The sequence below is a fragment of the Chiroxiphia lanceolata genome, chromosome 1 (assembly GCF_009829145.1).
Source record: "Chiroxiphia lanceolata isolate bChiLan1 chromosome 1, bChiLan1.pri, whole genome shotgun sequence".
NCBI classification, from domain to species: Eukaryota; Metazoa; Chordata; class Aves; order Passeriformes; family Pipridae; genus Chiroxiphia; species Chiroxiphia lanceolata.
The window spans coordinates 126,093,718-126,108,924 of record NC_045637.1 but is presented as its reverse complement, the minus strand read 5'-3'; the positions used below and the strand labels follow the sequence as shown (position 1 = coordinate 126,108,924).

The 15,207-nt window shown below is 40.6% G+C and overlaps 1 protein-coding gene across 4 annotated transcripts in view; it reads right to left on the bottom strand.

The window, feature by feature from the left end:
- Positions 1–13,874: 13,874 nt before the first annotated feature.
- Positions 13,875–15,207, bottom strand: part of CRPPA (CDP-L-ribitol pyrophosphorylase A) — a 110,411-nt gene continuing 109,078 nt past the window's right edge. For 3 of the 4 annotated variants that reach the window (XM_032692549.1, XM_032692560.1, XM_032692572.1), the window contains exon 10: positions 13,875–14,743. In XM_032692549.1, coding sequence (XP_032548440.1) covers positions 14,639–14,743 — 105 coding nt within the window. In that variant the 3' untranslated portion in view covers positions 13,875–14,638. The remainder of the gene's footprint in view (positions 14,744–15,207) is intronic. The other variant, XR_004357919.1, reaches the window with a different exon arrangement.

Sequence of the window (15,207 nt, the reverse complement as noted above, 5' to 3'; positions counted from 1 at the left end):
GAAACTGTTGCAGAAATCAATACTTCTTTCGAACAGTGTTGTATGGACCTTCTTTTCCTGAGGAGAAAACCCATAGCTATTCACCACACCAATGTCCTTCTAAGTTAAGTCCCCATGAGAGCTCTCCCCAGGCTTTTCAGGGTTGTGCAACAAGCTGTTTGTTGGTATCTGCTCCTTTTCCTTCAATACCATGCAAAGGAATATATTGCCGAGGGATCACAAGTAACAGAAGCCAGGCTAATAGAAGAATCAAACTAACAGAATCATTTCAGACCTCTTTTGCATACGAGCTGTTAAGATTTGCAGAAGGTAGTGCTTTTAAGTACAAGCCCAATACAATATGCAGGAAGCTGATTTGTTTGGTGGTTATTGTTTATAATCTCCACAAGCAACACTTTGTATGGTATGGCTGGACTACTGGGTTACTGTGGGGGATATCTGGGCATATTTTCTTTCTGCTTCCATTTATTTCTCTCATTTATGCAACCATTACTTTAAATTATACCCTTTTCAGTCCTTCACCCAGGCAGCTGAGATTCCTCAGTTGCTTTCAATATGTCTTTTTATCAGTGTGGAGAACAGTGGCATTCTGTGAACAATTTATTTACTTGATTCCAGGTGGTCAAAACTGCCCACTTCAGGGGAGCTTCACTGGACAGTCAGTGACTGAAAGTACAAGGAAGAGTTTCAATTTCAGCAGCTGTTTTCTCTTTCTATTAACAGCATATACAAAGAGATAGGTATACCATATGCTGTTTTACCAGTTCTATTTGGAGTAAGCTTCTGATCTTTAATGTGGACACTATGGGTTTTAGTTGGAGTACCTGGGATCCAAGCATAGTCTTGTTTGTTTTTAATGCAACACCTAGCTAAATCCTTTAAGCAGCTGGATTGTCACAGTCTTCTGTAGAAATAGCCAATGAGCTATTATGCAGAGGGAGTCACAGGAACAAACTATTGTAAGGAAAGGTGAGGGCAGAGGTAGCAGCAATTCTTGAGCGTGTGCTTCAGCCAAGCAGTGCAATTGCATTATCTCACTGCCAAGGCTGTGGGTATATCAAGACCAAGAAATTATGTCTCAGCAAAATGGGAACAGCTCTCCCTTGCTATTACACATTGCTCGCTGTCACCTTTAATGAAGTACTTGGGGATCTTCCCAAGCCAAGTGTTACGTATGAGCCACTGATAATTAACTTTTATTAGGTACTTGTTTAAGCTAATGTTAACAGTAACTACTGGAAAACTTCAACCTCTGTGTCAAATAGGTAAAAAAATTTGAAAAGGGATGATTGGGTAAAATGTGTGAGATCTCAAAAAGTCTGAAGAATCTGGTATATTCTCACAAACAAATGGAGAAAGGGAGTCTGTAATTTATCAGCACTTTTATTTAATCTAATAAGAAAGATCAAGAATACAGCAGTCTGATACAGCCAGAATATTGCCATACATCTCACATGCAAGTAGTCATTAGATGACTTTAACGTTAAGCAAAGGAGTCCAATCAGCTTGGAGCTATGAATCTTCTCCAAAATGGGGTGAGGCACTTGTTACCTACACCTCTAGCACTAGTGCTTAAAATAAGTGGATGCAACCAACAGTGCGAAAGAATGAAGAGACTGGTGACAACTGAGAATAACACTGACTAGCCCTGGCTTAAACACAGGACCTATAAATTAACATGTGTGCAGGTGCAATTCTGAACGTGCCTTTGTGCATGTGCGTGTACTTTCAGCGTCTGCCAGACAGATCACAGGGAGCTATTGCAGCTCCCTCAATCCCTGCTTGGCCCTGGCAACAGTTGAGGAGCTGGTAATTGTTTCCCTAAACTACACACCAGGTGCAGCTCTCTTGGCTGTAGATTGTCATTGGTAATACAGCACTGCACCCACTTGGGAAGAGCCCACTCCTTCTGCATACACCATCCTGAAGAAAGAGGACAAGTGAGAACCAAAAAACAAATACTTTGCTGTTGAACACATATACAGCTTCAGCCTTTGCTAGTTCTATCCCTAGCCATTAACATGTGATTGTATGACATTATTTTTAAGATAATAAATTATCACAAATGTAATTTTAAGAAATGTCTGTGTAGGATTGACTGAACAATAGAGTCACTTGTTTTAAGCTTTAAGCTCAAATATGCTTTTTAAATAGCTTTAATACGATTTAAGCTTCATGGAGCTACCCATGAGCCCGGGACTGCCTACATCAGCGAGCAGAGATTTTAGGCTGCCGTTCCTCAGCTGCAAGTTCACAACCTGAACCTTGGTACACGCCAGGAGGCCGCCCTTTCCCCCGCACACGCACATCCACCTCATAATATCATGGACTACTTTACATTAGCTAAACCCATCAACTAACCTTTATCACATACAGCATATAAATCACAGCTAATAGGGCTAAGCTGCTAAAGAGTTCAATAGGTGAGGAGGTGTGCGTTACAAACGGCAGCGCGGGCTGGGAGCGCCCGCGGGAGCCGCCGGGAGGCACCGCCGGGAGGCACCGCCGCTCCCGCACGCTCCCCATTCCTGGTGTTCGACTCCCCCTGCAGGGTGAGCCCGCCCGCCGCGGCCACTCCGCTCCTCGCCCTCTCCCCAGGCGTGTTTGCTTCCTGTGCCCTGCATTTATCCGCTATTTACAGCCGCGTTGATTAGGAGTATCCTGCTGAAAAGGCTTTTAAGGAGTAACACCGTCCGCTTATAGCAGGAACAACCTTAATCCCGTCATTACTTACTTTCTCTCCTTTTACTCAGTATGTTAGAGTTTCAGTCCATTTCTTTGTGACTCTCAAGTGCTTCCAGAGATCCTGTTTTCTCCTTCCCTCCCTTTCTGTGTGCCTTGGGGCACAGCCCCCTCCTCCCCTATCACTGTCCCCAGCATACCTCTCCATCATCCCTCTCACCACCGCTCTGCAGCAGGAGCTGAGGGGCACAGATGATTTTTTTGTCCCTCCATGAAGTCTGACACTTGAATATCTTCAATCTAAATCAAAGCCAGACAGCAGCACTTGCATTTTCTCTTGATATGAATAATGAGAGAAAAGGAAATGTTGAAACATCTGAGTATTTTCAATCAAAGTAAAACATAGTTCAGCATCCAAATACAGCATCCAAACACAGCTTGTTTCAAATGCTTTGTCTTAAACTAGTATTAAACTGCATTCCCCTATGTGTATTGCCCTATGGGAGGAATATTCAGTTTAATGTTTAATGCCACATCTTGCCTACAGAGTAGTCTGCCCAGCAGAATATCTTTCACAAAGGCTCAAGAGCTGCCCAACTTCCCCCCCACACCCACAGCTTGTCTGTGCTGCACTGTGGAAGATGGTGTCCTTCAGGCACCTGGCAGAGGAAAGCAGCAGGGATGGGCATGATGGCCTGAGCTGCTCTCCTCCAATGTCAGCACAGTGACAGAAGTGCAAGGCTGTGGCTTTGGTGAATTGATTGAAGCCCGTGTGTTTTAAGCCATCTAAGAACCCTGAATTATTCTGGTTTGGTTCTATAGATCATTTCAACTTCGTAGACACTGTTTTCTTCCAAAAAATTCATTCAAGTGGAAGATTCCCCAGGGTTTTCTCCTCATCATCCTACCAAATATCAGCCTTACCCCTGGGCAGAGAACAGGCAGTGGTGAAGAGAGATGCGGGGACTGTTCCCTGCTGAGGGTCCCTCAGGAGAACATGGTCCTGAGCTCAGCCACCATCCCAGTCAGGTCTGCTAGGATGTGGGTGAGCTGAGCAGGGGTTTGGGTTGGGCTTTGAGTACAATGTACCTGTAGCAAAGCCTGTGCAGGGATCAAGAAGGAGACTCTGCCTGGAAATGGATGCCAGGCAAAGAGCAGGGGGAGCCTGTCCTCCAGCCCTCTCCTCAGGTGGGGGGCAAGCTGGCCCCCAGCCAGCCCCAGCCTCCATTTGTGGGGGGCACAGCCCAGGCCTGGCAGGGTTACACACACCCTGATCAGCCCTGCTCCCCTTGCACTGCTCACACAAGTTGGAAGTCCAGTTTCCTCCATTAAATGCTTTCAAAAAAACCACAGTTCAGTGTGAGGTGACAATTCCAGGTCTGTCCAAGAGGGATTTCAGCTCAATTCATGTTGCTGATGCAGCTCATAAACAGAGATGAGCATTCATAAATCTACTGCACGACATCAAATGAGTCAAATGAGAAACATGGCTGGGTAATTTTAATACACTGATAAATTCTGTGGTCCAAGCTCCTTGCGTATATTTCAGGTACATGAGTAATACCACCTATTATCTCTAGAGCCACCAAAAATGGATGTAGGTAAAGTGATATTTCCATGGTTGAACTGGATAATCAAGGATTCCCTGATACACAGAGTAGTTTTTGGCACTCAAGTATCATCTCAGCAGTAATAAATTTTACAAGACAGCGGTTTTAAGCTTTTATGATTTTCAATTTACACAAGACTTCATAAATATGAATATATTCACTGTAGCAAATGCTGCTGTGAAGTAGCTATTATTCATGTTGCACAGAGGGAGAGGCTGAAGCATATTGATGTTTACCAGCCTGCCAGTGCTCATCTTTCCCTGAGTGGGGCTAGTGCCCAGCAAACCAGACTCTCTGGTCTGTACTTGAAACGTGGGACCACATGCAATACAAGCAGTTTGCTCTTTTATGGGGAGAGAAGAGGTCAGTGAGACACAGTGGGGGCCTGAGGGGTCTCTGTGATCTGGCATTGGCCTCACTAGCCTGGAACTTTGTGTTCCCTCAAGCAGTCACTGGGCTCTTGGCCTTCCCCAGTCTCCTCACAGCACCTGTGTCCAGCCTCACTCCCTGTTGGGTGGTTTATTTAGGCTATGAAGTTCCTTGAAGAAGAGTCACTGTTTTAAAAGTCTCAGTCAAGATGAGAAACCCGAAGTAATGCATTCAATTTATAGCAATATATTAGTTTCTTCAGAAATACTTTCATTAGACCAGTGTCTAAATCCAAGTGTTGTTTCTACTAGTGATCATGGCAATGATAGTGAGAGCCATAGCCCAGAGCCATATATATATATATATATATATATACACACACACACAGAGAACCTGAAGGCACAAGCAAGAAATTACCTGTCCTAGTCCATGGTGGAAGTCTATACCAGAGTCAGCAACCAGCAGTCACTCTTGAAAAATGTCATAGGTATGACAATACATCTTTGATGTTTTAAACAGCAGATCATCTTCTCAGCACTGCTGATTTTTGCTTCAATTCTTTTTCTCATGATAATTATTATTTTCTGCTGCTGTTGTTAATTCTTTCACTTAATTATATCATACTTGTTCTTTCCTCCCCAATAGTCCTTTTCTTGGTACTTCAGGACTGATCTTTTTCTTCAGTACCTCAGGACTGACCTTTGGCACTGTAGAAATAGGGAAGAACATATTCCTCAGACTATCTTCTGATAAAACTTTTATTTTCATACACGTGAGGCATTTCCATAGATAATGAGCATGGCATGCTTTTATACATATATGCTAAAATGCTTTGCCAGAGTAGGACCTACAAAAGCTATTTACAGTCCTTATTTTCATCCGAGTGACTATTTCTTCTTTCATCCAAGAGAATTACGTTTCTCTTCAAATTTAAATAGAAAGAGTATGTTTCACTATATTACAATTTTATATATCCAAAAGTTAGACACCTCTTTGAAATTAGTTGAGTGTAATTGAGGTACAATCAATTGAAATCAGACACTTTTCCTCACCGGTTTTTATAACTGTTTTGAGTAGGATGAATTGCTTCAGATGACTCTATACATAAATATGATCAGCACTCTCTGAAAGTGATGCTAAAAAGTTACATGTAACGATGAGACTCACTGTTGCTTTCAAGCAGTTTATACAGTCATCTGTACATAACTTCTACCTGATAGCAAATATGCATGAAAATCAATTTAATCAGTTTAATCTCAGTGGAGATGGATGCATGCATGTAGTGCAACCTAGCGTGCACCAGCAAAGATCTCATACAGGAGGGCACCTCTGTTTAATTCTGTGCTCTCAGCTCTTGCTATATAAGAGGTACTGCTGTGAAAGTACAGGATCATCTGCCTTAGCCCAATGCTTGGTAATGTGAGTGTATAATAAAAGTCACGACCTACCTTACAGGGAGCCCCCAAAAATTCCCATAGTATTTACTGTTCTACAGTTTTCAATAACCCTACATTCCGCGACCAGGAAAAACACACTTTGGCTGCACAGACACAAAACAGAGTTTTAACTGCAGAGGGCATGAAAGAGCTACTGAAGGGCACAGTGTTTTACTTACAAGGCAATATTACTTGCAGCATAATTTTCTACAAGTTCCATTTCTTCCACACTGAATGTTTACAGTATCACATTTTAGTCATGAAATATCCTCTGAGGACCATCTGATTGCTTTTTTGGGGAAAAATACAAACCTAATAAAGAACATAAGTTATCAGATTCATTCTAAAGGATATGATAATCATGGATTAGAAATCATTCTCTTATCTTTGCTAAATCTAATGGATGTCACTTTTTACTGAGATTTTCTTTCCCGCTTTACTTCACACTTAAAAACATTGGTTTTGTTTTTTTTTTAATTTGCATACAAGATTGTTAATGTAGGATGAGCTGACATTTTATCTGTTTCCCACTTAATGCCACTTTTGAAAACCCCCAGACATTCATTAATGCTCACTCAAGTCACTGACCACATCCATCATAGTGCAGTGCAGCTATTTTCTATATTTTTCTGATGCTTCTAAGACTTTAATCAAATTTGGCTTAAGACTCAAAAAAAAAAAAAAAAGCAGAGATTTTCACTAAAGTACAAAACAGCATTCAAAAAAGCACTTGAAGATTCATAATTTGAACACAGAATTGTCCAGAACTTGCCCATTTCAGCTGTAATTTAGGGTTTCCAGAAATCTGAAACAAATCTCAGTCAAATACATGTTTTGAGAGCAATGAAAAAGGTCTGAAAAAACCACTACCAAGAATCCAGCCTGAGGCAGGTACATGTTGGCAGGAGCTGTCCCAGACGATAACAAATGTTTTGCCATCTTCCACCCACACAACCTGATAGCATGAATCCCCATTTTCCATTAACTCACAAGCTAAGAGTGTTTTTCAGCCTCCTCTTGAAGGTAGTTGCATCTTTGTTATTCACATTGTAGACCTTGGGGCTTATGGAGGCCAATGGCTGCAGAGCCCACACCATGCTGAGTGTTTTTTCAGCCCATCTCAACACCTCACGTTATCACTGCTGGGAATCAGCAAAGATGGAAAGGAAAATATTGGCCCTTCCTCTACCATCAGCAGGGTTTGTCGATAGTTAACTTGGGGAAGATTTTGTATAAAATAGTGATGAACACCAGCAGAGGGTGCATTGCTGCCACTGTAATGCCCGTCCTTACACTGTAAGTAACCATAAGTAACCATGCTGTGGTGCAGCAAAGCTTTGCACAAATCCTGCACATTCCACAGCTCTGTGAAGCTGTCTATACCAGGGTGCACAATCAAAAGCAGGATTAAAGACCAAAGTCGGTGAAGCCAGTTGCTTTAAAAGAAGCAGCAGAAAAAAACCCCAACAAAACAACTAAGGAGATGTAATGTGCCTTTTGTGCTGTGCACTCAAGGCATTTTGCAGCTTTTCTTGAAATATCCATCATTAAAGTACTTCTTTGATCTGCTGTAAGCAGCCACTCCCAGAAGGAGCGAGAGACACCTCGTTTCCTTCCTTCCTTTCCTTATCCTGACCTACCAGTCTGGAATGCAGTTCACCTCTGAGCATTTTCAGATGTATCATTTTCGGAGAGGTTTGCATGTCACAACACACAACCAGGGCTTACTTCACTGCTCACAAAGCCTGTACATGACAGCCAAAGAGAGGAGCCACGTACAGTCTGGCCATCCTGTGCTTCACCTACGTATGCGCCCTTGTCCGCAGAAGGGGAATAACAGAGTCCGCAGAGTTAGAATAACAAATATTCATCTTGCCCTCAACATATGCAGGACCTGAGACTGCAAAGTTACAAAACTAGTGCCCTATGGTACAACTGAGTGTCAGTTTATGCTAATCTATGATTCTGTTGCTGCAGCCCTACATGCCTCCGGCACGTCCCTTTGCAGCAGGAATCACGAAGTACCTCCTCCTCCAAAGACATCCCACCCGGTGACTGGTGAAAGCTAATTGCTTTTTGTAGGGTTAGTTTCCAGCCAGATAACAGGTTTTCAGCTTCCTCAACTGAATTGCTACACAGCAGCACAGTCCTCAACGTACAGGAGAGAGGGACAAAACACAGTGTCATGAGATCAAGGCTTCTTCTAATCGTGCACAAAATCATCCTTTTAGGCTTACTGTGCTGTCACTGGATTCACAGTGAGTATTGAAAGAGATTTTAAATTCCAAACCGCCCTTCAGAAGTGCCCCTATAACTCCAAGTACCATAGGCCTGTGAGTGCTTAAGCTGGAGTCACAACTAAATTCCAATAGTTGGCATTAATCAAGACCATAATGTTGCCCCACCAAATGGCAAGGGAGTTGAGCACAGCATAAATACACACTTAAAACTGCAGCACAATAAAAATAATGATGATAATAATAATAATAAAACCCCAGCATAACCAGTATGGTTATGTGTGGGTTAGCTGAAGATGGCCAGAGGGAGGAGATGCCATGCATTCCTGAATGCACTGCAAGGAACTTTCAGTCCCACTGACTTCAGTAGGGCTTCAATGAGGCTGTGTCTCTGCTGTGGAAAGGAACTGCTTAACACAGCATCGTGGGGTTCCTTTTTTTTTGTCTCTGAGCAACTCCTGGCAAAGCCACTGGTTAGTAATTGAAAACATACTTTTCCCACTCGCCAGGACTGCAAGCCGTACCTGGATTGGCTTCTCTTCTTTCACTTTTTGTTGTTGCTGCCACTGATAGATTTGCAAATCCGGCTCCTTGACTAGGTGCTGACTTTACAAACCCAAGTTTGATTACTGAAGTGGGGGAAGGGGGAGCCTGACCTTGGAGCAAATTATTTCCCCTTCAGTGGGATGGCTCTGCCTGCAGCTTGACGCCAGATAATAAGTGGCATTCAGTGTCAGCCCAGCAGCTGCCATGCAGGAGGTCTGTCCCTTCAGGCAGCTGCTGCTCATCTCCCGGCAGCTGGCAGCGGAAGTGACATCTGTTTTTGGTCCCAGCTGTGAGCAGCGCGGAGGTGCCAGAGCCCAAACGCCTCAGTTCTCGATCCAGGAGCGAGGAAGGGTTTCTGATGCCAGACCACGGCCTGGCTTGTGGAGTGAAGGGAGTGGAGAATCGTCTCCTTCGACGATGGTGGGCTGGGAGGAATGGAAAAAGAGTGACAAATACAGAGAGAAAGAATAAGCAACAGAAGGGGGGGAAAGGATGAGAGAAGGGGGCAGGAGAAGACAGGAATGGCTGAAATGAAAAGAAAATGTGAAATCTGAAGTGTCCAGAGGAACAGAAACAAAAGGAAGGAGGCAGAGTAATGCAAAACAAAGAGATGAAGAAGTAGCAACAAACAACTAACCAAGGGATATGATCATCGAAAATGGCTGCTGAATAGGAAAATGCCTTATTGAGCTGCCACCTCAAGTGCTACCGAATCTGGAAGGCATTCCTGCCCACAGCCCTTAGCCTATTGTGCCATTCAAGGGGTCCCCTCTGCAAGTTTTGCCATCTGGAGGAGCTCTGGTATATTCTCTCTTGACTCCTTGCTTCTCCATGTTATTTAAATTCATATCACTTTTTCCTTGTCCAAGTCCCTTACTCATTTATCTTTGTAACTGTGTTATAATTCAGTGTTGTGGCATTTTAACTGAATTATAATTTTAGTTTCTGAGACAGGAATACGTGCAGGATGAAGGACAAGATCCATTTCAATCTAAAGACTGAAAAGTATACTTAAATTAACCTTGGAATAAATAAAATAAGAAATGTCACTTTGCTCCCCAGCTTTGTGTATGCAAGGCAAGGAACTATATTCTGTCATAAATGTATTTTCACAGTTGGGCCTGTTTCCTCAGCACAGGTGCTGCAATTGTGTTTTTTTAGATCTCACAACTAATTGAGTATTCCTGGAAGAAATAATGAAGGAAAATTTATATTTAAAAGGAGCTTTACAGCCCTGTCAATCAAAATCAACTTACACTGGGAAAAAATGCAGTGTCAGTGACTGCTTCTTTCCCTTGCTGCTTGCCAGAAACACAAGACAAACTGAATTGTGGTAGACAACCAGGTTGGGAAATGGGCCGAGGGAGATGGATGTCATAAAAAATTACCAGTCTGAAGTTGAAAGTGCAGGCATTTGGGCCACAAAGATTTGAACCCATTTTCATACTTTACCTTGATATCTCATTGTAGGCATCCAGAGCAGGGTATCAGTCACAGAACTGGGTGCCATTACAAATTATTCAAAATCAGGTGTGGTGCTAAAGACTGGATTGATTGAGTTGGGCAGGAACAATGAAAGCAGTTTTTTAAGTCTCTTGGAATTCAGCTCTTCAAGACTGGCCTTAAATATAACTGTAGTTATAGTCGAACTTCTTTTCATGTTATAATTACATATTTCTAGAACATAAAAACAATATATATATATTTATACCTTAAAATTTCATAAGAGATTTTACCAATGCAAGCCCTTGAAGATATTGTTCTTTTTAGAAGTCTCAGCAGCTCTCCCTGTTTCAGTGAGAATTAGCTGGGATTTTAATAAGTCATTTTTGAAACAAACAGGAGGAAAGTCCTCTGAATACCATTCTATCATTACCTATACAAGGAGAAGAATTGACCATCTAGTAAACTATGCATCTGAATTAATCAATCTAATAACTAAATACTGGGGGTTTTTTCCAGTCAGACAGGAATAAGATTAGTGCATCTGGCATCTAGACCAGAGAGAATAATCAGCAATCTTAAAAACCATGACGTTGAGGCAGTACTAATACTCTGAAGGGCTCAATTTGTCCCATAACACACAGTTGTTGCAATTGCCAGTCATCAGAGCAGTCACACTGATCCAGGACACAGGTAACTCTGGCCCCAGCCTCTGGCACCTAAAGGAACACTTAATATGAGCCTATTCCTGAGCCCCAAAACCTTCCTCAACAGGAATGAAGGGAAGCATCCATTGTCTGCACATCTTGGTGGACACTTTATAACACGAACCAGAATTTTTCAGATCAAAGTTATGGACAAAGAGAAAGCAGATACAAAATAAAAAGCTTTTGCATGTCTGGAAGTGAATGTGCTCTTCTTCACACACAAAACCCAAGCAAAAAGCAGTGAGCAGTAGCAAGTGTCCTAGACATGGAGAACAGAGCAAACAAAGTGTGTCTCTTCTCTGGTGGAGTGACCTACAGACAGGAAAACTTTCTGTATCCTCAGAAAGTGACAAGTAGTAATCGGAAACCTTACATGTCTTTGGAAACTTCTCTTTGGGTGACATCTACAACAGCACTGAGGCAATGATGAGACTTTGATGTCACACAGAAATACAAATTTGAATGCACCAAAAGCTTCACGGCATCCAGAAACACTTTTTGTTCTGCAGCCTACATTAATTATCAAGATGAGGTAAAAGCTTCATTGTAGTATTTTAAAGTCAACTAAAGTTGACTCTACTATGGCACTGATTGCAATAGGGTAACATTTCACTTTGTTTCTCTTTGCTTTTTGGTTTGGTTTTGGGGTGTTGGGTGTTTTTTGTTTTTAATTTCACCATATTCTATCCTTTTCATTCTTTCAGCCATTTTTAGAGGACCATCAAAACATTTTTTTTTTCAAGCTAGGCAGCCTGAAAAGCTAAAGAAAGAAAGACTGTAAGTAGAAATTCTTCTGCTTGACTTCTAAGACAAAAAAGTAATTTACATTTCAGATTTTCCATGAAGTAGGTTAGTTTCAGTATACAAATCTAATTTACTCGACTTGGCAGTTACAAAAAGCATTTCTAGGGCCATATTCTGCATTCTCTTTTCTAATGAACGCTACCCGAGGAATACTAATTAGAGTGCTTAAGGAGTAAGGTAAGCAAGGCTGGCAGAGTCTGAGCTTTTATTTATACTCTGTTATCTCTGTCCAAATGTTCAAAGCAATATGGGTGGTGACTGATTCACTAGTTAAATTCAAAACAGCATGTTTGTACAAAAGGCTGCCAAGTTTCTCATGTATACTGCTATTTGTGAGAAGCTATGCACAGACAAAAAACAATCAAACAGTTTCTTAATTTCATTTTATATTTTTATTCCCATTGTAAGTACTAACAATCACCCAAAAGACCATTTCAATTTGGTTTGGATACACAATAGCATTAATCACAGTCCAGTTTCTCTTTGTTTTTTTTTTACTGCAGTTCTAGTATTTCATGATCTGTTTTAGTAGTTCTGTTGTTGGTGTATTTGCTTCCAGCAAAATAGATTTTTCAGTGGTTGTAGATTATTTGAAAAGATTGTTAAAGATTAAAAAATCCATAATGCAATGATTAACAGTACATTAGCAATTAATCTTATTATCTTCCTTTTAAGATTAGTACTAAGTGTATTTGATGACCCAAAATTTACTTTTTGTTGTGTGTTGTCTGTTTTCTTTTCAAAATAAGTCCATAAACAACTATATTTTTTCATTACAGCAATTCATTGCAGTATCATTTTTAATTGGATGGAAATCCTTTTAGGAGAATGTAAGTAAAACAACCTTAAAAAATAAAAGGTTCTGTTTAAGCAAATGATGTTACACACAAGTGGCTAGAAAACATTATGGATGTTCTAAATTCACTTGCTTATTAACTGGGGAAAACACATCACATTGTATTTTAGTCTTCAAGCAAAAAAGAATCACAAAATACGCTCAAAGAGACATCTTTCATCATGTCTTTTAAAAAAGCCTGTGAAACAAATTCCTTCATCAAATTTATTAATGTAAAAGCAAATTCAGAAAACTTATTTGTGAAAGCTGTCCTGTTAAATTATGAATACCAGTAATACATTCTTTAGTTCTTCATTTATTTGCATACTCTGCATATGAACAGACATGAATGAAAAAATATGCCTATTGTATAGCCATACAAAAAGCTAATATGAATGTTTATGTTGTACAATGTCAGAAAGGACAAATTATTCATCAAAGTAGAGAGGAGAAAGAAGCAAAGAAGAAAGCAGACGATGTACAAGAACTTTGTTAGTTGTCTTTGCATGACTTCTGTGTGGAAGAAAACATCTGCTTTGGATACAGAATCCTCAGCTAAAAACTCTTTATTTTATTATGCAGTGAAGGAAGTTTTAGGATCAAGATCAGCTTCTAAAAGGGTTTTAAACTAGCGTTATAGATAGTCATGTCAAGGGAAAGAGGAAGGGAACCAAGTGCAGAGCATGAGAGGGTGTGGAACACGGTGGGAATAAGCGGAGGAATGCTGTTTTTAGAGGGAAACTTGCTGAACTGACAGTGCTCTCACTCAGGACAGATTGAAGCGGGGACTCACTGAACACTTCTGGTGGGAATACTGCTCCAAGACTGTATTCTAGTCACAGCAGGTACATAAGACACTAACCTAGCCCCTTCACAAATTGCAGGAGAGATGGAATGCCTGAGTCTGCTGCATAGGGAGGGACAGATGTTTTCAGGGACTCTTCTTGTATTGCTCTTAATGGTTGTGACACTTGGAGATACTCCACACAATAATCATTCACCATTTCATCTTCCTGTCCCAACTGTGCACACTTGACTATCCATGGAGCATATATTTGAATTCATAAGGCCTAGTCTCTTGACTACTATTTAATACAAACATACGTTAATCAGCAAGAGACGAAAATTGTATTTTTATAGCTGAGCTAACAGAACCTTCCTATTTCTCCATGACCTATAGATTGGGTAGTGAAACATTTTTTTCAGTCCTAACCCTTTTCTCACACACATACATGCATATACATACACAGATGTGCAAAACCAGAGTATTTGCACTACAGTAACTCAGTGGTGCTACAGGAGCTAGTTCTGAATGATGGCACGTGGGCACTGGAAGAAGCGTAGCACCAAAAGGCTACAGCCAGAGCATACTGCATCTGGAAAACTGGGGTTTAGCACCTTGTTGTCTTTTCTTTGATTTGAGGTTACCTTCATTTCACAGAAGATGGGGACCTGACCCTTCCCACACTTCTTGCAATATGTGTTTCTTTTGATGTCAGGAAGGCTACACTCTACAATGAACTCTGCATTCACTGATAGGTATTACAGCAGCAATTTTTAAACAATTTCATATAAAGTAGATAAGCTGTGCTTTAGGATTAATTTATCTTAAATAAAATTTAAGTCATGCAATCCTAGAGTACAACACACACACATGTTTAAAGACAATTCTGCATGAATGCTTTGGTGTCCTGTGTGCACCTTTTTAAATGATCAGTACCTTAAAAAACATTTCAGTATCATTCCTCACAGTATGTACCCAGTGTATCTCAGAATTATTTGTATTTCCTATTACACTTTATACATAATATCAGACTTGCATTTTAAGTATCAAAAATATGCTGTTAAAGGACCTTAATAGTAAATGGCATAAATCCATAGTTTTAATCAAAGAGTAAAATGACTTAAGACCTTCGGTGAATAGATGACAAAAACAAAGGTTTCCAAAAGCTACACATGATTTATGGTCTTATGCTACCAACAGCTGGCCAATCAGCTCCGGGTTTCTGTCCTTTATTAATGCCATGATAAGAGCAGCAGCAGAATTTACTGTCTCCTGAAGAAGTGAAGGGTCCTGGAAAAAAAAAGGGGGAGAGAAAGGAAAACAATAGGTTTACAAAAGTAGGAAAAGTAAATATTTAAAATCAATTTTCACGTATGCCAAATTACCATATGACTGTTGAAACAAATAAAACCATTTATTTGTACTTATTATAAGAACTTCTAAAACTTGTATTTTAAGGAAGCACAGTTTCTTAGTAATAACCATTTTCTCCAATCTCCATGATGCAAAACTACTAGAATTAATGCCATCTATCCAGAGACCACTTGCTTCCTAACTGATTTTTAAAATCTAAAAAGCAGTAAAAATGTTGGGTTTGAAAACATGGAAAAAAATGGCAGATTTAATTGAGTATCTTAGCTAAAGACCTGCAACTGTAAGTACTTACTGAATCCCATCTGTAATCTACAAACTTATTAACGCAAAGGCATTTAAGCACTGGGACTTCACTGGTTTAAATTGATCTCTGTATGAGA